Here is a 27,965-nt window from a genome sequence, read left to right as displayed (position 1 = left end):
TGTGATTCTCTCAGAACATATTTCCACCATATTTAGCAGTTTCTTTCGATTTCTGAAAGTTATAAAAGAAAATTAAACCAGTTCATAATAGTAGTTGAACTTATACAGCTTAGTAGTATTTAAATAGACCTGCAGAGGGCAGTAGTGGTATTTAAAAGGGACCGCAAGGGGTTAAGTAACAACTAAAATAATAAAGACTAATATTTAAAAAGTAATTCTTTATACAAAAAAAAATCGGTTGATAAGTTCGCGTCTAAACTGGAAATGGTGCTTAGCAATTTTCTCACATGACGACATGCCGCAAGAACATCTTTCTTCTTTGTAATCCTATTACAGGGCAGAATGTATCTGTCGATAGAGGGCACTCTATCTGCCAGACTCCCGTGAAACTTTGTCCACGGCACAAAGCTGTTCCCTCTCATCAACGCGACAGCCTCTTGGGGTGTCGCCCTTCTTTCGTCTACCCTACTTAATCTTTTATTACCAAGTATGTTTTGCCATAATTATGGCCCACTTCGGTGCCCTGAAATGCATAACGTGGATGGCAAGTGATGAATTATTTCTTGGTGACACGAAATCAGAAGTTAATTAGTGCGAAGTAAAACCTAACCAACTTTTGCATCGGCTCAAAAGCTTCCTATCTGCAAATCCGATAGTAATGTCATTTATTTACTATCCTGAAGTTGTCGGCAGTGGCCTTCTTCTGTTTTATAACATCGTGCGGACTTGTAGATTGATGCCGACGTTTCTGGGTTAAATATTAAGTCAGTTTTATTTCTTTAAAATCTACTTGCAGATCCACAAGGTTTTACAACTCTGAAGACCAGTATCGACATCTTCAGAGGCGTAAGGACCTCGCATTTTATTTTGGAGAATTTTCATCGCAGAAATCTTCATTTTTGTAACATTAGAGAACTTTAAAATACGCAGACTCACGTATTCATTTCGCAAGTCTTATTCGCTATTAAATGCGAGGATTTAATAGTCATAGTAATGATGGGCTATAATATTAATAATGCAGTTTCTCGTTATATAGTTCCGTTCCGTGGTTTAGAACACGGAAAACAAAATATCACGTGTCGCAATTTGTGTTCATCGCTTTTCTCGGCGTGCAAGAGGGAGATCTGTATGTAAATGAGTGCAATTAAATTACATATAAAGTTTTTTTTACGTCGAGCCTTATAATAGGGAAGTATCTGGCGTTAAACACGTTACAACCACTGATACTATTTGTTTCTGGGCTCAGATCCGTCGGCTTCTAAGACTAGAGGACGCAACCTTCAAGACAACGAAAATAACTTTACTACTCTTCTCTTCAAGACAACCAGAAGTTACTGGTACAGCGCTGCTAGATTTGCTATGCTCCGAGTTCTAAGCCGTCTTCACTCGCATGGGCTCAGCTGTTAAGAGTTGCAACGTTGTACGACTTTGTATCATGGTTTCTGTGACGGCTGTTATGATGCAGTTTCAGAATCGGCGCCACAGATAGGAGCTGATTTAGTAGGATTTGAAATTTTGACGGCGGTAAGTCTAAAGACTGCCATCTTCAGGAGTCGATTTAATTTTCCTACCAAAATTACACAGTACGACACCTTATCAATAAGCAATAAGGTTGCAAACCAATGGTGTTAAGTAGGATTTAACAAACACGGGACAGATTTTATACAGGAATAACGGTTTTACGTTAGAACAACGGAACTGCTGTAAAGATACGGAAACTTACTCTAAGAAACTGCATAGGATGAAACTCAGCAAACATCGGTGAGATTATTAGCAGTCTGCTGGACATAGACTAACATTATAACCGCAGGGGATCTTTTTTCTTTCCTTTTGCATTTCAAAAAAAATTCAAGGAAACCATCCAAATATGCAGAGCAAATAACTTCGTCCTCGGCTCGCTTCCGCTTGTAACTCTGGCGTCTCTGTGTTTTTTGTAAACATTTTAAGATGCTTGAGATCAACCAGGGGAGAAATCTGCTTTCTTTCTTTCTTTCTTTCTTTATTCCGGCTTTGTGTACAGAACAGACAGAGTCACGTGTCCTCCTGGGACACGTGACTGCACTGAGCTCGACTTCGAAGAACCGACTCAGGTATGTCGCATCGCAGCCGGGAAATTGAACCGACGAAACAGATGTCTGCAAAAGATTTTAATAAAATACAACATGCAGCGTTGCAAACTTCTGTGGTGGGAGCAGCACTAGCGGAATTCAGAGCAGGTTTGGAAGTTTCATGTTACTGTGTATTCAAATTATCAGATAAAAGTTCAGAATCCAGGAGCTTCTGAATCCATTGATATCAATAAGGCGCAAATCTGATCAATTTAGTACGTGGCAGTGTGCGAAAATATTTCTCAGTATTACATGAATTCATTATTTTAGTAAATTTATTCCTTTGCGGTTTATTAATAATATGCATTCTTGATATTCATACATAATACTGGAGAAAAATATCACGAGGCCTAATATTTCAAAGCTGCAATTAGCATTCCACTAGCAGTCACATTAATCAATATTATTTTCCAAATAATTTTATCCTTTTCTTTTGGTTACCTTGGCCATTATGAAACATTTTCTGCCGTCAAGAGTAATCTATATTATTGTAAGCTCAAATTCGTCCTTATAAGGTCTAATCCCCGGGATGTCGAAGGGGACAGATTTAAATACTTGTCTCATTGTTAATACGTAATCGAAATTGTTATTATTTCTACTTTGCACGTTCCCGGAAAATTTACGTAACATAAACGAACATTTGGAAAGGAAAGTGTAAATTACCACTTATGTCTTTCACATATTATATATACAAAATAAGGGATTTGGATGTACACTTGCATTTTTTTATGTTTCGTTTAACACTCATTGGAAGCAGCGATTATTTTCTTGAAGAGCAGTACTAAATTTACCTTCACAACAGTAAGTGGCTGGTTTTCTTTGAGGTACGGACCGTATTATGGCCTAGTGCCCGCAGTGATACGGCTCGAGGTCTATCATACGCCTTATCATCCGACACGTTGACCTATCATTGAATGCCATAAAAAATAAAGTCCCTAAACTGGGATACTGGGAACGATCCGTTCTTCAAGTGCCTGAGCACTGCGGGTCCCAACTTTTCGTTGGCTTTGATTTATAGACATTCGGTAGGACTCCTTGGAAAAGGAAGTCCCTAAACTCAAGAACGGTTCTATTATCTGCGACAATTTGTTTAAAATATATTTATCAGGACTTCATTGCTTCTGTACGGAAATATGCGAACTGCTACTGAAGTGGTCAGGAAAGTAGTTTAGCAAGAATACTTCTCCTATCTGCATAACTCGAACAAATTTCCACGTAACATTTGCTCGGTACTTCCGCACATTTCTCTCGCACAGTTGGGTTTTGAGTCTTCGACAAGTTTTTATACATTTTGACAGGATGGGAAAACCCACAATTTCAACTTCGCATGAAAGGTTGTTTCTGGAAGCTTTGTGTTTAACGAGTTAAATAAGCCTGGAGCTACGTAATAAATGTAATTACATTAACTGATACTCTTCAGAATTTATGATTTATTGGACATAATTCTATTAATATCATTGCTTTACTTCCATAACAAACTATTCGCAATGGCATGTTCAGAATTCTTTTATTTATTCCATAACCAAAATAAATTTCTCAACTTGTAGGTTCTAGGAATATTTCCAACAGTTATTCTTCACACCAATCCATTTCCTATAGCGCGAAATGTCTAATTAGACTGGCTATAAGCCGTCTCTAATAGTCTGATTGGGGGTCTGAGGTTAGCTCTAACAGTACGGCCAACAGCGTTGTAATTTTTATGTTTACGACGAGCAATGTTAAAAAACAATTATTTCTTAACGCGTCACAGACGGAAACCTTCAGACTTCAAGAATTATCTTCGTAATAATGAGCTTCTGTGTGTTAAAGTCGTATACAAAATTAATCGCATATTCATTAAACAGAGTTCATCATTAAGACATGCAATTGGTTGCTGACTCACCTGTCGAGCGAGACGGCAATCAGGCTGTAAACTGACGCAGCCACGGACACCCCTTGAACATAGGGCACCGTTTTGCACATCCACCAACCGAGCAACCAAGCTGAAACACGCAAAACCACAGTTTCAGGCAGACAGTAGTGACAAGTACACAAATTTTATGACAAACTTTACATTGTGGAAATAGGTTGGAGGTATTAGAGTGGACGCAACATAACTCCGTGCTTGTGGTACGTCACAATAAAATTGGAAGAAAACATGGAATGATTTCGACATAATCGTTGGAATTTTCGAAATGATCGTTTAAAAGTGAGAACGGATAGGAAGTGGCTGGGGCAAGGACTAGGAAGGGTAACGGAAAATAATAACAAGTGGAACGAAGTAGAACGGAAGTGCGTATATTTGGATTTTATACGAAGTTTAAAGAAACAAAGTATTTTCTTGTTCAATTTACGTCTTCAAATAAATTTAGAGTTTGCATATAATTAATATATGCGTGTCTTATACAATCAATAGTGCATTCATTAAGTTAAATGCTAATATTTTAGTTTTCCACAATCATGTCAAACGAATGAGAAAGTGTATAAGAAACAGGCAGAATAATAGCTTATTTTACTCTAAAGAAAAGTACATTGAAATGAGAAAGAAAAATTATTGACGGGGAAACAGCAAAGAGGCACGCCAGTCGATAGGCTAAGGAAGACGGCTGGAGGGTATAATAAGCATTACTTTGCTTTGTGTGAAGTGATGCAAAATGCCGACCTTTGAACAGCGTAGCGTTAAAGCAAGGAAATAGTATTCACGTCCCGCGGCCTCAAATGTCTTCTTAAACTTGTGCACCACATACTTGCCCGCAAGACCGCTATCGAGCTGTGGCGGGCCAGGAGATGCAAGACTTGTTGAAGCCACAAGGAGGAATGTGTCTGGCGGAACTCACACACTGCAGATGAACTTGAACTTGACATTCAGCACGTGCGACGAAGCGACTTAATTTGATTCTATTGAGACAGCGTCGAAATGTCCATTTTCTAATGGGCCTTCATGTTAGTGGGTTACGAAACAACGTAATAAATGTAAGATTTGAGGTTTTCACAGCAGTGAATATGAAGATTTCTGTCTTCTGGGTTGTTGCGCTGTGTAGTCTGGTAGATGTTTACCAACGTTTCTGAGGTCATACTGCCTCCTTCATCAGGGCGATAAGTATGAAGATTTCTGTCTTCTGGGTTGTTGCGCTGTGTAGTCTGGTAGATGTTTACCAACGTTTCGGAGGTCATACTGCCTCAATCATCAGAGTATGAAGATTTCTGTCTTCTGGGTTGTTGCACCGTGTAGTCTGGTCGATGTTTACCAACGCTTCTGAGGTCATACTGCCTCCTTCATCAGGGCGATGAGTATGAAGATTTCTGTCTTCTGGGTTGTTGCGCTGCGTAGTCTGGTCGATGTTAACCAAAGTTTCAGAGGTCATACTGCCTCCATCATCAGGGCGATGAGTATGAAGATTCCTGTCTTCTGGGTTGTTGCGTTGTGTAGTCTGGTCGATGTTAACCAACGTTTCAGAGGTCATACTGCCTCCATCATCAGGGCGATGAGTATGAAGATTCCTGTCTTCTGGGTTGTTGCGCTGTGTAGTCTGGTCGATGTTAACCAACGTTTCAGAGGTCATACTGCCTCCGTCATCAGGGCGATGAGTATGAAGATTTCTGTTTTCTGGGTTATTGTGCTTTGTAGTCTGGTCGATGTTAACCAACGTTTCAGAGGTCATACTGCCTCCGTCATCCGTCACCTTTCAGCGGTCACGTCTAATAAATTTAACTGTAAATCAGCCAAGTTACTTACAGTGCTATGGAAACTGAAAGAACACTATGAAGGGGCAAAATAATAATTGTTTATAAACCCAAACGCGAGTGTAAACAACACATCGCTTAATGAATTAGAGTTGGTAGTATTAAACTGTGGTATATTTCTTACTCAGACTGATATTATGTGTTTTAAGGTACGTAGGTCTCTGGCGGGGAAAATTAAGGATTAAATAAGAAATAATATAACTAGATTTGAACAAAATAACAATTGAGTCAAATGACAACACTTTTCAAGATTAAGACTCTGACAATACGAATAATTTTAATAAATTAGCATATTCTTCCAGCAAAAATAAATTTAAAATCAGAATGGTAAATTGTATTTCGCCCGCATCAGTGAAGTGTCAGGAGGACAAAAGAGGTTAATATTTCGTTTAATACAGAAGGTGACGAGAAGAATTAAAGTAAAAAAGAGAATGTTTTAGAACTATGATGAGACGCACGTAGTAACTTCTGAACAAAATTAATGTTAACCCTCTCAGAAACCACCAATTTAAATAAGACACCACGAAAGTTAACGGCGACTTTAAAATTCTTGCTATGATACATGACCCAATATTCACATTTAACATATTCATTTTATTTCAGGTTATTAGGATGGGAACAAGCAGTGCATAGTTAAAGATAAATCTAGTTAATTTACATTACAACTTTGCTTACATCGCTGAGTAATGCTAACATGTTTTAGAGCGCAATTAGTACTCACAGTCTATTTGAAAGTCAACCGACCACGTACATTCCATTTCTATTTGCAGAGTAAACATATCCTCCATTGCCAGACAAGGTTAATGTAGATTCTGAAACTAATAAGTGTATATTCAACAGAAATGTAGTGTCAATATTGAGTAACTTTGCGGTGAAATTTAAGTTACAAATCCGACAGTGTTCAATGAAATTCACTTTACAACATTTCTTCGTGAATGTTTCCAGTAATAAACAAAAGGCCTACTTATAACGTCCAGCGTCTATTACCAACTTTTCATACAGATTTAAGTTGGACGCCTCTACAAAACTTCACACATTAATTAGAACTTGGTTAATTTATCGACGTTTCTCAACCGTGTCCTATATGTTACGTGGAATGATTTGACATGAACGATGACTTGGAAATTATACGAAGGCATTATCGCGGCCTATTCTGGGAGAATATCCTTCAATTTTTTCTGAAGGGACTGAAGAAAACCAAGTCTCTCAGTCATGATATCCGGCCTGTCTCAAATTATTACTCGCTTCTGTCAAAGACTGAATTTGATTTTCATCGATCATAGTTTAACAGCATATTTAAGACTTTTAAAATGAAAATTATACTCAGACGGCATTATAATATTAGGGATTTAGGAATAAATGAAGTTTCATTTTAAAAATTATGTTAAAATTATGGCTTCTAATATGTTATTCCCCAAATGTTTAAACTGAAGTCTTGTCTCATTACAAGCTTTTAGGGAGTTATCCTATTTTCCTAAAGAACAATGATGATTTAGAATCTGTAGTTCACTTGTTTTGAATGATATTTTTCGGAAGCATCATCAACCAGAAATCGAACCCTGGTCATTCTTTTAGACGTTTCGGCCTTTGTTCCTGTAATCTCATCGCGAAAGCAAGAAATGACAGTTCTGCTTGGTGTCATTTGTGTTCTTCTGCAGTAATTGTATTGAAAAATACTAAAGACCTCTTCACCTGGACTCGAGACCTGCGCGGTTTTTAGGTTTGTGCCTTCGTTCCTGTAACCACTCCGAAGAAACAAATACAAATATATCTTGGCGACATTCATCTACATGTCTAGTTTTGAAGATACACAAACTATTGTTACTGTGATTCGGACTCAGGGCATTTTTCAGGGTTGTGGCCCTTATTCCCATAATTCCCTCCCCAAAACAAACAACTTAGGTTTAGACGATTATCCTATATAGTACTTAATTTCCAAGCTCCACAAATCTCCCGACCCTGACTCGAACCAAGGACAAACTTCTCCGATTATGGCCTCTTTAAAAAAAACCCTGTCCTGTCTTAAGGTATAAACATACTAAGTTGACACTATTTTATTCCTAATGGGTTCTCGTCCACAAATTGCTGACGTGGACATGAAAATATAAGGTCATAGAATCCAGTTAAAGGCGATAGGTCTGCTGGAGGTTTACGAGCACAGAACAGACCTGAGAATTGTACATGCCAGTTTTACTTTGAAAGTCTGGCTACTCTGCTGCCCTCTACGTTCAAAGCATGAAGTGGACATACAGTAAGACCTGGGACGTAATTTCTCATTGTCCTCCATCTTTCGTGAGGCAGACAACTGTTTCTGTACTCAACAACTGAAACTCTTAACTGCAATGAAATTTAATCACTCTGCTTTCAAAGGTATGTGGCCTTTGTAGTTACTTGTGAGTCGTTAAATGACTTATGTGCCATCTTATAATGATCTCAGGAGTTAGGAACACATGCCACATAGTGAAAGACACAGTGTGGTCGTAATATTACGCTCGGCTTGATTATTAATTCACGCTAGAGCAGCGAAGCCAAGTGACGCAGAGAAACGCTTGGTGTGTGTGTGTGAACAAACCCCAGCTGTGCGCGTCCCGAAGTGCATGATGGGAAGTTGAGAACCAGTAATGACCGCTCGCTGTCCTGACGCTCCACACCGCACAGATCAAATACGCCGACTATTAGAAAATCACACAAAATTCATATGATAGGCATGTCCAGATATGAACTATAAATTTACAGAGATTTAAACTCGTGATAAATAGTGCAGTTGTAATTTACGTGACGTTTGATGAACACGTTTGGGTAAAATTCTTTCCTCGTTAATTCTTATTTTGTCTTTAATCTCCTGTCTCTCTCTCTTTCACTGCATAACCCGCAAATATCTTCAGGTAATATTCTACATAAAAAAATTAGTTTTGTTTTAATTAATATTCAATTGCTTAAGTTAAACGTAAGCGTCAATTCTCTGCTAATAAAACCAGAAAATTCAACAGCTCTGATTTTGGAGACCAACATATAACTCAATCCTTATGAAGATAAAGCGGTTTAGTCTTCCCAATCCGATTCTTCAAAATATTTTTGTCTTTCCCAACATTCATTATCGTTTTACTTTCGACACATTTTTCCTCCTTACTTTCTTCTGTTCTCATGAGAATTTGTAACCCCCGAAATCTTCTGTTAGGCCTAGGCGTACGCCTGTAGCGACCGAAAATATTTGACAGCGTTCCAGCAGTCGCTGAAATTTGGCCCCCCCCCCTCATCTAATCTACTACTTCAAACAATTTTTTGGTTTAAAATCTAATGACGCTACCTGTGTGCGTATGTTCCTAACACCACACACAATATTTTTCTAAAATATTCAAATTCTTTCTAATAACTCACTAATCCACACTGATTCTAAAATTCCAAAAAAAATCAAAAATCTATTTCAAATTAAATATTTCCCAGTAGTAATTTTTTGTGTATATAATTTGTTACTGGTATTCTGTTATAATTTTTCCAATTGCTAAATTGTATTAAGCTCTAAAGTTAAGTTCCTACGTTAATATTAAATATGCACAAACCAGTAAAAACACAACGAAATAATAATAAAAGTCGTGGTCCAACTCGTTCGTCTTCAGGAGGGCGTAAGTTCAAATAACGAGTAGGATACCAACTATTACTATTGAAATTACTCATGGTTTTCCTCAGGTTCTACAGGAATATGCCGAGTTATCTAAAATTATGCCACGATCGATTCCTTCAAAGTTCTTTCAGATTCACTATTCATCGTTAAATATACAACGAATAACTAAATAAATGAAACATATTATAAACTAAAGATCCCTGACAGCGCACTCGGTACAGCGGCTCAATACGGGCTGGACAATCTGGGTTCGACTCCTTACAGGGGCAAGGAATTTTCTCTTCATCAAAGTGCAGAGGGCCAAACCAGTCTCCAGTCGAAAGGGTAAGGGGGAATCTGATTCCATATTTCCACGTCCTCATGGCATGATGTGTTATCAATGAATAACAGAGACAGATCTGATGAACTGTGTCAATAATCTCAGTAACATAAAGCAACTTTGATTTAGTCCACTCTTGACTCACCGGCCTGAAGAGACGTCAGACTCTGGGTACACGATTTTTTCCTTTTGATCCGCGTCTGATCTCGTAGATGATGGTATTGTTGAACATTGGTATGTTACAGTTAGTGTGACATGAAATTACATGATCACGATGGAACGAGATGAAACAACAGCCATGTCTCCTCCGCTGAAGTTACATGGCCTCATTACGTCACGACAGCGGGCGTGGGGCAAGGATGAAATTTGTCATTAAATTGTACGGCGCACTTCAGACACCACGTCACTGTACACCGAGACACAAACCGTCCGAAAGTTCCAGCGAAATGGCACGAAATTAAGTTTGCGTCACTGCTCTGCTCGTGACACAGTCCTTTTGCCCGTGAAGGCTGGTAACTTCTGAGCGTGGCAGGACTGACTGCTAGGTAACCGATGATGATACTTCTCCTACAGAGGTTATAAAATATTACGTGAGAAGAGAAAACGCAGAGTTATAAGGATTTGGAAGGAGGTGACGGTGATATCTTTCCCCCAAGGTGCTGGACACGACACTATTGGAACAGTACACTCTGAGAGTAAAAGTAATTGTCATAAGCACAGCAAAACGATATTTTGCGATGGGCTTATACGTAGTTTACAGTGCGTTACTCTCTTTTAAATAAATAACTTTCCATGTCCGATGCGGGCATTCAAATACCCCAATAAATGATATGCCGAAGTTACTGATCGACACCAATCAATCAACTTACTGATATTTCATTTTCTATCTGCGACAGCTGGGTTGTTATACCGTTCAGTCCGGTAGACGTTTATAGACGAATAATTGCCTTAATGAAAAAGCAGGCAAGCGCCTACGAAACGTCGACAAAGTTCTTCCGTACTCCGAAGATACAACCCGGAGGACAGCCACAACAAATTACTTTAGGTTTTGGATTTGGAAATACACGATTTTCCAGTCTGCCAGTGGAGAATTCTCTGCTGACAGATTTAGCATCTCTCATGCCAAAGAACGTGTCCATGGGCAACTCTGAGAATAAGTGGCATTTGGTTCTTAAACCAGTGTGTCAGGAACACTCAAATACGGGAGTAGTCTGTGTCCCAATAAACGGTCCCAGGGAAACGGGACAATTGCTCCAGGGTGACGCAAGGCCGACGAAAGACCCGGGTGTCGACATTCCGACGTATGAAATATTTGTGTACGGCAACACATTAACACTCCGAAGAAGTAAAAATTTAACGCAAATCGTACTGACAGGTATATATTTAATTAGAGAACGCTGGCCTTGTAATCCTGGGGTCTCGGGTTCGATTCTCGGCGGTGCCCGAATTTATAACTTGTGTTGGGCAAGGCCGTGGTCTAGGCAACACGGAGTTTTCCTCAGGGGGCTTCCCCGGTTTCTCCGTGGCATCCCAACAATTACTCCATTCACACACAGAAGAAGGCAATGGCAAACCACTTCTGGATCGTCTGCCAAGAACGTATATGAACAGGTCCCAGTCCGAGAAGAGGATGGAAGGCTCCTGTTCATATGGACCTGTCGTCAGACAGAACACTAAATAAATAAATAATAAATAAATAAATAACAAAGATAAGAATACACTCCTTAATAAATATATAATTTAGTACCAATAATATTTGTGCATGTATCTGTGCATATGTAGCACATAAGATGACGTCACTGATCTATTCTGATTTCAGTCGCCATTATTGTGTCACCATCCACCGCATTCCACATACCTCGACCAGTGCCATCCACTCCAGCCAGCTCTTGTTTGTCACATTCTCTCTGACACTCTTTAAAATTGTCGTTACTATATTAACTGTTAATTCACGTATACGTCTCAACAAATATATTTCTTTTTCTATATTAACGTAATTCGGGATCTTCGTCCTTAACGGACATTAGTGTCGACAGTCACCAATGATTTATTTTAGTAAAAATTAATAAATCTGGTATAATTAAAACCTTTCACTTCCTCAATGCTGCGACCGTCTGTGTCGACGGTGAAATACGGGACTCGTGAGCTATGGTTAATTGTACCGGTGACGTTGCGATAGGGCGAGGCTTCTCCGTGAGCGACTGAGACAGCCAGCGGGTTCGTTGTCCAACCCCCAGATAATACATCAATGAAAATGAGCAGCGGTGGAATGGTACTGACGGGGAAACCACAGAATTCGGAGAGAAACCTGTCCCAGTGCCACTTTGTCATTATAAATCATACGTGGACTGTCCCAGGCGCGAACCTGGGCTTCCGTGGAGACAAGACTCGTACATAAACCATTGACTCGCAATTCAAAGAACGCCTTTTATGCAACTGTTAAAACACGCGGTACTAGTGACAGAATAGTGTAACGTCTGAATAAAAATGTCGATTCATCATAATTTTCTGTTGCCAGATTCTAAGGTGAAAACATAATTACGAAACATATTAAAAACATGAAAATCAAACATCCATATTCTGAAACCATAATCTCAGATGTTTTAAATTCATTTATAAAACTACGGTAGGTTCCAAAACTGATTGAAACTGATTCTTCAAACTTGTGATAAATAAATACTTTACATTATTTTCTGTTTACATGTGAAAAATCGAATACGTAACTTAGAAAAATGACTTACACTGTCTTGTGTCGAAATTTGTACAGTCAATGACAAAGCAGCAAAAATGGGAAATCTGGAATCCTGATATCAAATTAATATTACATTTGAACGTTATTGACATTTATCTCACGAACGTTAAGTCCATCATATATTTATTCTGGTTACATGCACTTTGATTTGAAGTATTTTCATTTTCTTCTGCGAAGAAATGTTTACAATGCGAGCAGTACGAAAGAAATGTCTAGTGACAGTCAGTAAGGAAGAAAAATACCTCATTGCACATCTGACGAATGCGTTTCATTTAAAAAAATGGTTTAAGACAGTCATAATTGAGTTACCGACAAACTAACTAAGAAACAAACTACTCAAACAAACAAGTAGCAACTGAAGTTGGCTGCCTTTTGGGCTGTAACTCCGTGTAATTTGGTAGAAGTTTAAAACTGTTTCGGAGGTCTTTATTACCTCCATCATCAGGGCGACGTGGGCCTCTAAAACGTGCGTTAACCTTCAATAGGTCACACTGCGCTACAACCCAAAAGACAGCCATATTCATGGACACTGAGAGAGAAACTACTTTAATGGAATAAATAAGAATTTTGTAGACGTATCCGTAGGGCTAATAAGCTAAAATCACGTTACTACGTAAAAGTACATTGTTACGTTATTCAAACCATATGATATTTAACAAACAACATAAAAATTACTGTGCTATTAGAAGTTTTATAAAATTAATAATGATTTTATATAAATGAAAGTCTGAAAGTTAACAAACAACGTCTTCACAAAGAATCAGTTGTATGGGAAAATAAACTGGTACCAGTTTTCAAGCGAATACAAACTACACTATTTGAGTTAAACAGTTTCTCTTAGTGTACACGACGTCACCTTTTTTTTTACTCTGGCCCTCAACAAAGATACGAATAACGAATGCGGTCAACAGTAATGGAATGATAGCTGACCCCTGCTATAGAGCATAATTCATGAAGCTCATCACGAAAGCGTTGCTGGAAAAATGCAAGTGGGCCGAGATGACTTTATTCAAAAATAAAAAAAAATTGCAATAGCGAATATGCTGTTTGCTGTTCCATTTCTACATCTGACGAAGTATTGTTCCGAGACACACAAATTTGGTCTCGCTTGTCTGACGAAGGGATGGACGTTGTAGTGTTACGAGCAAATCTGTTGCTTGGATCGTAAGGAGACAAGCTCCAAGTGAGATTTCTGATTGTATTAATCAATTTTTCATAACGAATTTTTAGACTGTAACTTTGTTTCGTTGTGTCTTATGTTTTTTGTGTCTTATTGTATTGTTCTGTCTCATTGTTTTCTTGTGTCTTATTGTTTTGTTCTGTCTCATTGTTTTGTTGTGTCTTATTGTTTTTGTTGTGTCTTATGTTTTTTGTGTCTTATTGTTTTGTTCTGACTCATTGTTTTGTTGTGTCTCATTGTTTTGTTGTCTCATTGTTTTGTTGTGTCTTATTGTTTTGTTCTGTCTCATTGTTTTGTTGTGTCTCATTGTTTTGTTCTGTCTCATTGTTTTGTTGTGTCTCATAGTTTTGTTGTCTCATTGTTTTGTTGTGTCTTATTGTTTTGTTGTGACTTATTGTTTTGTTCTGTCTCATTGTTTTGTTGTGTCTTATGTTTTTTGTGTCATTGTTTTGTTCTGTCTCATTGTTTTGTTGTGTCTCATAGTTTAGTTGTCTCATTGTTTTGTTGTGTTTTATTGTTTTTGTTGTGTCTTATGTTTTTTTGTGTCTTATTGTTTTGTTCTGTCTCATTGTTTTGTTGTGTCTTATTGTAGCACCACTGTCACCGGGTAAAAACCCATTTGCAGTTAATAATAAATAAATAAAAATAAAATAAGCTACAGCCTGGTTATCGTATACCTGCTTCGTAAATGAGTGGGAGGTATGGATAAAAAAGAAGATAATTACATAATTTCGGCATAAAATAACTTCAATTATACACAAAATGACCGTAGTAATATTCTGACCAGGTGACACGCCCTCAAGACGTGGACAAAACCGCATTAAGAATATTGTCACTTCACGACACGACGAGAAGAACAAGTTCGACTTCAGAACTGCGATGACTAATCTCGAGAATGTCAAGTGTATAATCTGTGCAGAATGGAACAGAAGCATGCACTGTTCATAGGACTGAAACCCCACAAGCCCCTGAAGCCCAAGTCTGGCAGAACAGCTTATTGAGCTGTGCATTGCAGCAAGAACGTAACTGATATGCAAATTGTTTACCGGCTCTTTAGCTTTCAAGGCGAATTAAATCATAGTCCCACGTTACTTAAAAGAGCTTCTAATAGATTTAGACTGCGGCAGATAAAGGCGAGCGAGAGAGAGAGAGTGAGAGAGAGAGTTTTCCTTTTTTGTGTCACGTGGCCGCCCAAAAGTTGAATTTTTGCAATTTCTCTACCACTTTCTGTTTCGTCGAGAATTTATTGCATGTTATGTTTTACAAACACTTGCCTTTCTAAGATGAAGTTCAAGGCTATTGGCAAACGTGTGGGATCATCTTAGCGTATCGGCGTCAGTAAAACTTCAAAACTGCGCAGTGATCCAACAGTCTGGGAGTTCAATTAATTATTCCGTTCGGTCTAGGCTACTGGGCGAGAAAGATTATGTAGTGCGGCAAAGGTCTTTTTAAAATTTGTTGTGGAATCTGTAAAATTAGTAAACTGGTTTTATCGTCTGATAAATGTTTTACAGCTAGTTCACCTGGGTTTCTGAGAGCAATTATATCCCGATTTCATTTACACTAGTATGGTTCTGTCCACGACTCATCTTTAAAATAGAGTTCCAGCGACTGCTTTTTTTTGAACTTATGAATATTTTTGAATAAGCTTGGTTGCAATTCCAAAAACTCGCTTGCGACGTTAAACGTTGATATTCTCATTGGAACATCATTACAAAGGAGCTTCGGTAATTCAAATTCACACAGTTCCAAAAACGGTTTTGAAAACTAGATTTATCGTCCTTTATTACCGTTTCTGTCGACTTACGTTTCAGTACGAACATTAGCGATATAAATCGATAATTCTCTACAGCTGCTTCTTTGTCAGGAAAGATTTTAAAAGAATGTGTTAAAATCCTAAGGCGCAGCTTCGATCTTATCTTTTATTACATTCTAGAAATTATTTCTGATGGGTGATTTGAACTCACTAAGGGCTAATTTTCCTCCAGTACGAATTGCATAGTACGGACGTAATTTTTTAAGGTCTGTGTTCTAACTAATGGAATTCATGGGCACTGTAAACGGGCCTCGTAATGCATACAGAAGCTTAGAGCGAAGTGTCTGGAGGATAAATGACTTACCTATCGTCTTTTGTTTCAATATAAAGGAGCATCGTAGTGACGGAGTAAGAAAAGCATCATGGAACCTCCTCAAAGCCACGAGATTACAATTCAAGGAAATGGTTTTGACCTGGAGACAGTGTTACCTGTTAGGCTATTATGGTCCGAAATTAATCTTTACATTAATGGAACTAAATTTCAGAGATTCTGTGCGAGAAGCCACAAATTCAGACACAAATTACACGAGACTGATGTTTTATTTCATGTTGATGCATTTATCTTCATACACATATAACATCAAGCGAAGTAATTACATATTTCATTCTCATTTAACTAAATAACCGAATTATACATAATTTAAACGGTACAATATTTGCAAAATTGTGCTGTAACATCCACGAGATAGAGCTAATGATTTGTCTTCTTTTACCGCAAAATAAACTGAACTTTGTAAGGCTTAAAATTCGACTGATTTTCTGAGAAGACACCGGTATGTTTCGGGGGGGGGGGGGGGTGCAATTTCGAAGGGAATTTTTATATTGATACTCATTCAGAAGTTTTCACAGCCGCATGCCTACACAACACTATTTTTTCAGAAAGACATTTCGTATTTAAATGCTACAAAAATCTGACGAATCCGCTGAAAACGAGGTCAGGAGCCGAGGTGCAGGTAGATCAACAGAATTGAAAACATGAATCTAAAAACTCTACCGGATGAACGTGTTGTAACCGTCCTCTCTTACACACGACTCGCTGTTTGTTTATTGAAGTCAAAACCAGTGACTTGCCTGGCACTCGTCTGGTTACAATTTTTAATACACAGAAGTGAAAGAGATTGAAGGGAATTCTAATAAAGGATGTGGGGCTGTCGGCGAGCGAGAGTTTCCGACTCCCATGGAATATACGGGAAAGCCGATGGTTGGAGTGGTTTTTACTCCAAAGAAGCTAATTCTCTTGTCTTGTGAAACCGATAGACGACAATGGGATGTTCTTGGAGAAGTGTTTTTGTTGTCTCTTGAGACACACAAAAACGTACATATATCCGGCCACACTTATTGTAAGGTCTATCTTTGTGTAAAAATTTACGTTTGAATAAAACGTGTCTGCTCGATTGAAGAATTAAAACTTGAGAGGCCCGCAACCACACAATCACTCTTTAAATACTAATGCATTACGTAATTGTTATTAAATTTGAATTAAATGCGGCTATCTGATTCGTTCCCCCACAACGGCGGGAACGCGCCCATAACCCGCATTAAAATTCCATTGGTCAGTCGCAGTGAGGCGATTGTCGTAATGCAATCGTCATCCCACATCTGGAAAGGGGTCACTCCACGTCTGGAGTGGCTTAAGTGCACGTTGAATAACTACCTGAACAATTGCGCAACCATTGTTTATTTCACGTTTCCTCTAGATGGAAAGTCGAGAAGAGAGACTTTCAAACGACCGAGTATGGCTACTTTCTTCCAAATTAACACATTTAACAAGCCAATAATTAATAAAATCAATTAAATTTGGATAAAGTAAGGCATACCAAATATCATCTAATTACACCTCCTTCGTTTATATAAACCAGATTAACATGCCAAAGCCTGGTTTACCCTCATCTCAAGGTTCAGCCCGTTCCGGAATCGAACTACGAACCTGGACTATCACAGTGTTTCCTCAGATGTTCCGAATTAATCAGTTTTATGTCGTCGTTTTTTTTACGACGCCGTGCGGGTCACGCAACGTATTACCACTTTTCCAACCGCTTCACTTTTACAACCGCAGACAGCCGCTTCGGCAAGCGGGCGTCTGTCTTCCGCCTTGAAATAAAACGCGAATGTTCCAGAGTTATTGTCGCCTGGTCTCTTAGTTTAAAACTTCACCGCCGGGCGCGCTGCGTGTCGTGACAATCGCACTGCACACCGAACACCCCTCTAAGGAAGCAAGCCTTGCACCCAAACTGGCAAAACTATTCTTCTCTATGGCCTGACCATTCTTCCCCAGTTTTTCTCAGTATTTCCAGTTTTCACAGGCGTATTCTAATTCCAGTTAATGCAGAAGAAAACCTCAATGTTCTGTCAGAGCTCGGTTTGCTTTCTTTTATGGCGACAAACACAGTAAACTCTTGAAATGACTACACACGTTGTTCGTCATTTGTTTAGGATATAGGCCTATAAAATGGTCCAATTATTACGCAAAGATGTGGAAAAATAGAAGCCTTAATCTTCTGTTAACAAGCAATGTCATTAACTTCCTCTGTAATTCCTGTTTAAAATAAATCCTGTAAGACACTTCATACAGGATTATACCTCTCTTTTATTATAAGAAACTAATTACGTTAATTGGGGCTAAAACGTTAATTATCCTTCTCGCAATAATTGTTCTTGTGGCCCTGCAGTTAAAGAAAATGAAAGACTAGGAATTAATGTCTCTAGTTCCCTGTAACCAAAGGATTAAAGACTCTGGCATTGGTGACAGTTGAATGCCTGGATCCGAATGAGACGGATTAATGTGATATGACAGAGTGTCTTACAAAGCGTCTCCAAGTTCACTAGTTTATAAATCTGACTGGTATTAAATTACAGTAGCGAAGTTTTAACAAGAATTAAGGGATTTACGGTATCCATTTCTTTCAACACTTCAATATATACAAATCGTTTCTGCGCATGTGGTGTTAGTGATAATACAAATTACATTGGCTATATACTTATATGAGCATTAATGTGAGGCCAATTAAATTCTTACATGCCCACTCTTGACAAATTTCTGTACAGTTATTTAAAATGTAATCAGAACAAGAATATCTATCTTCCATATTATTATTTGCGGTGTCTCACTCTGCTAATGACGAGAAATAGCGAAAATCATCTGTAAAATATGTTAAAATGTGCATCAAAATAATTTATATGAGAAGACGCATGAATTTCTCACAGCGGAGGAGATGTCGTCCTAATGGCTTGTAGTCTTGGTAGTTGCTTAATGGTGCACTCCTTACATAAATATACATGAACAAAATTAGAACGTCGTATGAAGTTATATAATTTTCGAATTGCATAAGTATCCTTACACTGTCATCTTTAAGATAAATCTAAAATCATAATGTTGTAGTAGCTTACCATGTATTAGCTTAAGACGACTACATGTAGTAGAAACACTTATACTTTAAAGCATAACCAAACTTTGTTTAATATAAAAAGTATTGTGAATACACTGAAGAAATTACTTATACCCGAATCTAGAACCACGGCAAGATGTTTACGTATAAGTTATAATCACAAAGGTTTTTTTTGTAAATATTTGGCATTTATTTCCACATACGATCTTCTGTTTTAGGAATTATTTAAAATGGAGTGTCGCTGGAAAAAACAGATGCTTTGAAGTAGACGAATTCCAGAGTAAGCGACCAAGCAATTGTCTAAACAACTTTGAACACACTCCTGTCTTATGTCAAACGCCAGTGCGGGAAAGAACGCGGGAGGATGCTGAACAAGAAAAATTACAGGAATAATGTGATAAAGGAAAGAGAAGGGAAATACATTGAAGAAGACGAAAAGGAAAGAAAGGAACGAAAGAATAAAGTATGCAAAAATGAAGTGCGAAAGAAAGCAAATAACCCAGAGATAATGAAAGGACGCTTGGAAGGAAAACTAGAAAAAACAATGTAGGATGTAAGAAGGAAACACTATAGAAAATGTGTGCGTTGTGAAAAATTCTTCCGTTCTCGCTGGAATTTAACCTTTAATCCTTCGTGAATAATCGAGTAATTTTCAGGATCAAAATTCCCCGCTCATTCATGTCCACATGCGGAAAAAAAGAAAGAAAGACGCAAGCAGGTGATCGTGTGAAGTGCCCGTCGTCGTCGTCGTCGGTCGAAACGTATTGACGCGTTTTAGTAACGTCGCCATGCGCCAAGTTTCATAGAAATCCGTTCTGCCTTTCTCTACTTGCCTCACGCGTACACAGAGGTCAATTCTAATACGAGATCTGCGTACGAAAACGCATGGAAACAGAAGTCATAAGAGGGAAGAACAAAACGAAGAATTATATAAAGGAAATATGGAAAGATAAACATCTGAATGGCGCTTTGGTTTATAAAATTGTGCGTAACTCTGATTGATGATAAATGTCTTTATATATATAATGCAGTGCACGTTAAATTCACGTCATGCCAATTATCATATATCTCGGTCGATAAGACCTATGTTCAGTTACCGACGTTCTCTCTTATAAAAACTGCTTACTAGTCCTTCACATGCCACAGAGCACTTCTCCTTTGCAGAAGAAATGGAATCGTGCTTCAGCTGTCGGCGTACCAACAACAACACCTACCATTTCCCTGCTATGGAAGTTAAATCCACCATCACACCTGATGATTAGACATACAGAGTTTAACTTTGCCACACTGATGGTTTTATTCTAGGTTTCAGCTCCGGTAGTTGACAACGTTTGCAAGAAACATAATGTCCCATCTTCGGAATAAAAGAAGTTACCCTGGAAAGTGGAGGAACCTCTCAGAACTAGCAAGCGGTCTGTCTGTCTGTCTGTATCAAATGACAGGTGTATTGAGAACAGGGGCCCTTCAAAATGGGAAGTTGAGCATGTTTCATGTGAAGCATTTGCACAGAGAAGGATGTAAAATATTTGTAATACAAGAAACAGGCCTACCAGTTAAGTCATGTAAATTTGTATCGGCGATATGAACAACTACATCCTCTGACGAACTAATTATTCTTAAAAAAAATGTGGATTTCTGGCGTTACTCTTTGTGCGAATATTTTGTTTAAATAATTAATAATACTTGTTGATACCGAAATGAAAAATTCCAAACAGTTCCATCTGTACGAATGGCCGAAACGTAATTGGCTTCAGTGATGCTTCTCAGTTGTAATTTATAGGTAGTTGGTTTTTATATCGACGGGGCTTGTCATGGTATTACTCAGTCACTTAATGGGGTACCTATATACTTCCTTTAATCGGACTTTTCCCATTCCCCCCCTGGGTTCGTTCAAGGTCATTATACATAACCATGCTTCCATGTTATTGTAAACTATCCAAATACCGCATTTGATACAGCGTCTTTGAATAACAAACTACGTGGTGTGCCCTGATAGTATAATTAAAGCGTTCTGTCTCTCTGTCTTTGGCGCGCAGTGTAACAACTAAGAACGATGAATATTGATCTACACATTTGAAAGCCAGGAAGTTGGTTGAAAGTCGAGGTTCAGTTTCAAATACACACTGCAGACGTCTGTTCTGTCTCGTCTAGACAAACATACAGCAGTCTCCGCACTGCGTTCCTACTTTTTCCTGTTCAACCAAGTGGATGCAGCAGTCAAACTAATGGCCGCAGAGAAGGGTGAAGTACGTCCAAGAATTCCGAGAGTTTCCTCGAGCTCTCCACAATCGGCTTCTGGCTCTGCAGAAGCCCGTTACTTTCACGTACCTGGTGAACGCACATGAACGCATCTTCAACAGGCGCGCGCGCGCGCACTGGGATATCATGTGATGTAATTTTTACTCTTGCTAACAAATATAACAAATGCTGTTGTAGATTTATGAACAGGACTTAAATGAGGACTAAAACGACGTTACTGCCAGGTTCATATTTCGTGCGAAAAAATACTCAAAGCAGACTTTTGCAACAGCAGAGCTCTGAGTCACTATGTTCATCCAGATGATTTTCACCCTCTATGGCCAAAGTCCTTCCTTACGCAGAAGCCGACAGGCACTCTGCTTGCAAGAAAATTCTTCGCCTGTCAAGGACTATAAAATTTCTTCACTTACAGGAACCTGCCATCGGCCCCTAATCTGAACCGCAGTAGTTCAGTTCACACTCTCTCAAGATCAATTTTAATATTATACTACCATCGCCTAGGTTACCGAGTTGTCTTTTGTCTTCAAACTCAACTATTTTTGTTGGATTTTCATTTCGAAACTGCGTGTAAAAGTGACACAACGGACCAGAAATCAAACCAAATTAACCGTGAACCGTCTTTCTTGAAAATATGACAGTCATTCAGTGATCAATAAATTCATTTTGAAGATCCCAAAGATATATCCAATCCCCATACTCACTTCCTATTGTCGAAAGTATATTTTTATAGAGAATATGGTCGTCCAAAATATGCCTATGTTTCCCAAGTGACTTCTTCCCTTTTAAATTTTCCGACAAAAATTCTGTACGCATTTCTCATTTTCATTCAGGCCTTGTCTGTATGTTATAATAAAAGTTTCCTTGAGAATAGTCAGTAAGAATAAAGTTACAGATGCGAGACCTTAACAATTATTCACTTCATTATGGTAGCATATAAATTAAATGACATTGAATTGCGTATTAAAAGTGTTCGGCTATTGTTTTTTAAACAACGTGGAATAATTAAGGAAATAACAGAAGGCAGACACAATATGAAGAGGAAAGAGATTTTGTGTTAAGTACAGAAAATAATCATGGAGTGTAATGCAGAATATTCCTAAGGAATTAAAGCCGCATTCCTATGTACCAGTAAATTTTCAGCGTAAGCCTCGTTTAAGAAGCAGAAATCACTCTCAAAACTGAAAGCACAAACAATTATCGAAAAATTAATTCAACAGTTATAATTATTTGGCCACTTATTTATGTGACCCTCCGTTAAGTCTAAGTATGTGAATGAGCAAATAAATTTCTGTCGTACATTTTGTATCAGACATTTCAAACGACAAGATTAGCTAGTATTTTAGTATTTGAAGTTAGTGCGTGTCTCAAGATGTGTTAAAAATGTGGTCCTGTGAAACATTTAAAATTGTAGGGACAGTCCGTAGTTCCTAAGTTCATTCTACCTTTATTTAAGATTTTAAGTTAATTGGGGGGATAATATTAAAATGGCTTATTCGAAAAATATGGCTGGAGGGTGTCAACTGGAATCGTCTGGCTTTTGTGAACACCTTGATAAACTTTCGGGTTTAGTAAAAGAACGTGAATATCTTCACTACATGAGACAATTAAGAACCTTTCAAGAATTATTCTGCTACATGAAGACCGAACAGCCCACCAAACAAAACTGCAATAATTACTTTCTGAACATCCATTAAGACTGTTAATATTGTAACATTCTTTCTGTGGAAACCGATTTTAATTCGGGGTTAAGAATTTAGTAATTTCATAATTAATATTGTACCTGGTGAAGCCATGCGTGTCCTGGGATAATAATGATTGTAGAAATATTAGTGAACAGGATTTTAATATTGAATTATTCCCGACTTTAAGTACAGACGAGAGATACTGTGGGGGAGGTAATTTTGTGTTTCAGATGTGGCTCCACTGGAGTTTTTAAAATAGTAATGTGGGGGCTCACACAGCGGCAGGACTTAGCCGTTCTAAGAGAAGGCTGTTGTCGTATTGTAACGTTAGTCTCTCTGAAGCAGGTATGATATTCGTTTTAAAAAAGTTTCTTTGAAACGCTACCTGAACGGAGAGAGCGTAATTATTACATTTTAAGCACGTTTATTGTCCGAAGCTATTCTACCTTGATGGGGTATAATGCAGGGACATGTTACTGAGGTATGCTCTTGGAAATAACGTTGGCACTGACTCCTACAAAGTTATTTAACATTAAAAATTATGCATTAAAATATTTATTAAGATTATATTTATAATCAGAACAATTTAAGATTGTTTTATAGAAAATGTAAACTTTTCTAGAAGGTATTTTTTGTCAAAATTTGTCATTAATAGGGGAGTCTGTAAATTCTGGAGTTGTGACTTTTAGTAACTTATCAGATTAAAGTTTATAACTGTCCGTGTCGGCAAATTCTTTCAACTGTACCGTGTCTCGTTTTCGCTCCAGGTTACGAGCATTTCTCGTGCTTAATAACGTGACACCACTGAAATATGACGGCGAATTATTTTGCAGTTAACTGTTTTCTCTGACATTCCTCTTCCTTTGCTGTTTTCATGACCTCTAGGAAGTTTAAATTCTCCTTGTCCATCTGCCCTACTGTGTCCGTTCTCTGCATACTTGCCCTGTTAATTTGCCCCAGTTAGCAGTTCGCGTTTAATCCAGACACAGCGTCTCAGTGTTACTACAACACAAACGCAGGGAAATTCTTTTTTCGGGGGAATGTTATCACTTGATTCTGCTGCTTAGATCACATTCCTGACAACACTGAATAAGGACACATTTATGAATTCTTTATATTACGCAATCTTAAGATTTCTATTGGGTTTAGTGTTGTCCCTTCCCCGGGATCCTCGATTTGAAACCCGCAGACAGGAAGTTGGTTCTCTACAAAAATGAAAGATCCCCTACGAAATGACACAGATCACCACCACGTCCCGTAGGTTAGAGTGTTTGGGGAAAGCGACACCTGCCGGAGGTAAGATTGATTATGGCTTTATTAGACTTCAGGTGCAGCCAGACACGGAATCAACAGGTCTCAAAACAGAACCATGTCACCGCGATAACAGCATTCAAATCACCAGTTACAATATGTAAAGTATCAAAGTATTAGACTTATGTGATAATTTAATGAATTACAGACATTGATTTGACCGGACACAGCGGCCGGGGACCTCGTGCGGTTGGACACTGGGACCGTGGGTTCAAATCCCACTCAAGGCATGGATGTTTGTAAGCGTTTTTCTGTGTTGTGTTGTCCTGTGTATGGGTAGAGGCTTTGCGACGGGCTGACCACTCGTCCAAGGAGTCCTACTAAATGTCAAATAGATTAAAAGGAAAAGAGAAACCTCGAGATCTTCAGATAGAGGAGGATTAAGTACGAAACAAATAAAATAATTTATTTTAGACTCATTTCGGCACAAACTAAAAATTAATGAAGAGGGATAAGGCATTGTGACTAGCTTAATTAATTTTATCAGCTTAGGTTTTACACTGAAAGTGATACATAGTCGTGTGTTGGGATGTCCTGTATATTATAAATTTGTTTTGGGTATAGAAACTAACTTTTACCGCGGGTTGCTCTTATATTTTATTTGTGGACTCTCAACAGCTATGGAAGTCTGGAGACCTTTTGGAGCCACGTCTATGAATTTGCATTTGCAAATGTCGTACGTCACTGCATTACATTCATTATTGTTGTTTGCCCACAAGGTCTTTTTTCATCCATTTAACTGGTTCCTGTGATATTTAACACTTCGTTACTGTCATATTGTAAGAATTACTTCCGTTGTAATCTGTAGTTACTGAGAGGATACCAAATCTTTTACTTCGGCACAGATAAACATTCTTGTTTAAATTGTCCTGCTTATAAGCCGGTGAGTCTGAAGATGTCTGTTTTATGGGTTGTTTTGCCGAGAAGTTTACAGACGTTTCAGAGTATCATCGCCCTGGTGATGGAGGCAGCAAGGACCTCTGAATCGTTGATAAACTTCTACCGGACTACACGGCGTAGAAGCCGTTAGAACCTGAAATCTCACTTTTGTTGAATTGTTTCAATGTCTACGTTGACCACTTACACCGCATTAAAGCCACGAGTCTTGTTATGTCTTGTTATGGGACACTGCGATTTGCCAGTGTGTACGTTCGTCCCGCTGACCTGCGCACAGGGTTTTGTAGTTCCGAGTAACGTGTAATTTCATAAATAACAGGAAGTCGTGTACGCCAACAGATGTTGGGGCAGGAAGCCGAGGGTAGGAGGAGGGTTTGTTTCCTGAAGCATGCAGAGGCTTCTCGTTACGTGACATATTTATATTACTTCATGCACAAGTGAAACGGCAGCCTCTTACACATCACGCATTACGTACATTCAATCTATAGGGGACCTTGACATTGTCAAAAGTGAGAAGAGGGTGACAGAGACTTCGGTAATTGAGTATATTCCTTATATTTCACATTCTATGACGACAATCACAAGTCACAGAACGCACACGATCACATAGAAGATTGAACAATTAAAATCGACTATAATTGGATTCAGCACGCTACGTCAAAAGCATGTAGCGTGTTAGCAGTCGAAGTTATGCTAACACCATTGCTCAGATGGCAGCACAGTCGCTAAACACATCAAACAGACGCTATATCCTGTCGCTTCTAAATGCGCCTGCGCTAACAGCAGACCAGACTGGACATCTAACGAAGCCCAGGAAGGTAGGTTATTTATGAGAGCGGCTAGCTCGCTGCAGTTGATAAAGATTAATTTTATCTGGTCAGCTGTGTGTGTTCTAACGTATGGAGTACCGCTGAAGCACGAAAATATATATATATATCCAAACCCCCCCCCCCCCCCCCAAAGAGTTAGCCAGGCCAACACGGCGAAGATGAAAGCTTCGTCCCTGTATAAAATACTAACTTGCTGGTACAGTCTGCTTATTTGAAAAGCGACGATTCGTATACGCAATGAGTGCTTATATAAATGTTCTACGTCTGCACGATGCTTGATGATAAATTGCATTAACTGTACAGAACAGTCATGAAATGGGTAGTCTACATTGCGTGCATTTGGTATGAATGTATCTAATCAAATGCCTAATACAGAATATGCACACGAGATATATGTCACTTTACTATATCGTTGTCAAAGAACTTAAAGGCATAGAACTGAAAACTAAACGAGTTTGTTATAAGATCAAGTTTTTGTGACCTAAATTTTACATATCTTCAATGATGGCATTGTGAGTAGAGAGCTGTCATCTCTCTTGGGTTCAATAACTTTATGAGGATTGCTGTTACTAAAAGAATTCTCGGAAATGAATTGTGACTTCATCATCACTGAACACAGTGTTGGATGCAGAATGTCTGTCGTATTCAAGTCTTGAGAAAATATTGTAATAAAATCTGTAGGGAATTTCTTTGTCTTGGGCAGTTTTATGTTTCAATAGTTGGTAATAAAACTTTGAAATGTTTAAATGTTTCCGCAGAATTTCGTGCGCTGTGTGCGTGTCGCATGTCTGACTGTTCGGCTGCATTCCCGCTTCATTTACGTGAACTGCAAACAAAATCCTCGCGAACTATACATGATCACCTGAGCTTCACGCACTTAGTCTTTCCTACCTGAGACGCCATTTTACCAACCATGAGTGTGGCGCTTCAGGCGGGAAGATTTGAAAACTCTGTGTACAATAAAATCCTCTCGGGCTATCAGCCATGTCAAGTGGTTAAAACATGAATAGACCAACGTTTTAGAGGATTTTACTGGATTATAAACTTGTTCATATAACCTTTTAAAATGCTTTCAGTTTTAATTTATTTTTATTTCGGTCCATGAGCAATGCTACAACAAAATGGCGTAGGTATCATGCCCACAACCTGTGTTTCTCATACGGTGGCGCTGAGCAAGGGTGGACATCTGGACAGAACCCCAGTCCGGCTCTGGTTAAGGGCACAATAAATTATAACAGAGTGTTGGATCTCGTACACTGGATGCCTGGACCAGCGTCTCGCTTCGCTTTATGTGTATTCAGGCATTACGTGGTCCGAATACTTCATGAATCTTCCAGGGATTTCACGAGCTCTATGTCTGTATGAGGAAATGAAGGCAGACAACCAGACGGTGTATCTAAATAAATATAAGGGCGGCGAGCAGTCTTTGAGCACAGAGCAGAATTAATTTCTTAATTCGTAAAGACAAATAATATAAATTATTTAATTCCTTTTTGTGATCAACACACAACCTTTATGAACATCACTATTGGCCTGTATCTGTCTTCTGTGACCGATGCAATGTTGGGCCACTCATAGTCCAAATGCATAACAACTGCAGAGCCATTATAACGGACAGGTTATCATGAATGGTAAATAGGTAGGAATTTGGAAGGAACTAAATGGTCGTTATCTGTCCCTTGGAGATACTAACCAGTCACACAAGTATAAGACTGAGGGGAGTTTCGAGAAGCAGCCGATAACTAGCAGTCTTCTGGGTGTTAACAGCGTTTGATCTGGTAAAAACGTTTGCTGACGCTTCAGAACCACTTGCTGGAACATGGCGCTGATGATGGAGGCAGCAAGGACCTCTAAAATGTCCGTAGACGTCTACCAGACTAAGCGGAGATACAACCCAGAAGGCAGCCATCTTCATGCTCGCCGCCCTGAAAACCTCAAATCCTACCAGGACATTGCCGCTGCACCATCTTCGATCCGAGATGCTAGCCACGAGGACTGTTAGATACGTATTTTCAAGGTCTATAGTAGTGTGATACACATTTTATAGAAATATTTCGTGGTTACATTGATTCTCTAATTA

The 27,965-nt window shown here is 38.6% G+C and overlaps 1 protein-coding gene across 1 annotated transcript in view; it reads right to left on the bottom strand.

The window, feature by feature from the left end:
- The window catches only part of LOC110832520 (neuropeptide SIFamide receptor), a 301,297-nt gene that overhangs the window by 42,393 nt on the left and 230,939 nt on the right, over positions 1-27,965 (bottom strand). The window contains exon 2 of the mRNA XM_087344703.1: positions 3,991-4,090. Coding sequence (XP_087200829.1) covers positions 3,991-4,090 — 100 coding nt within the window. The remainder of the gene's footprint in view (positions 1-3,990; positions 4,091-27,965) is intronic.

This window comes from Zootermopsis nevadensis, unplaced genomic scaffold, assembly GCF_977971745.1.
Source record: "Zootermopsis nevadensis isolate Lab colony 2312 unplaced genomic scaffold, Znev_1.0 Znev_ptg000008l, whole genome shotgun sequence".
NCBI classification, from domain to species: domain Eukaryota; kingdom Metazoa; phylum Arthropoda; class Insecta; order Blattodea; family Termopsidae; genus Zootermopsis; species Zootermopsis nevadensis.
This window is presented reverse-complemented; position numbering and strand designations above follow the sequence as displayed.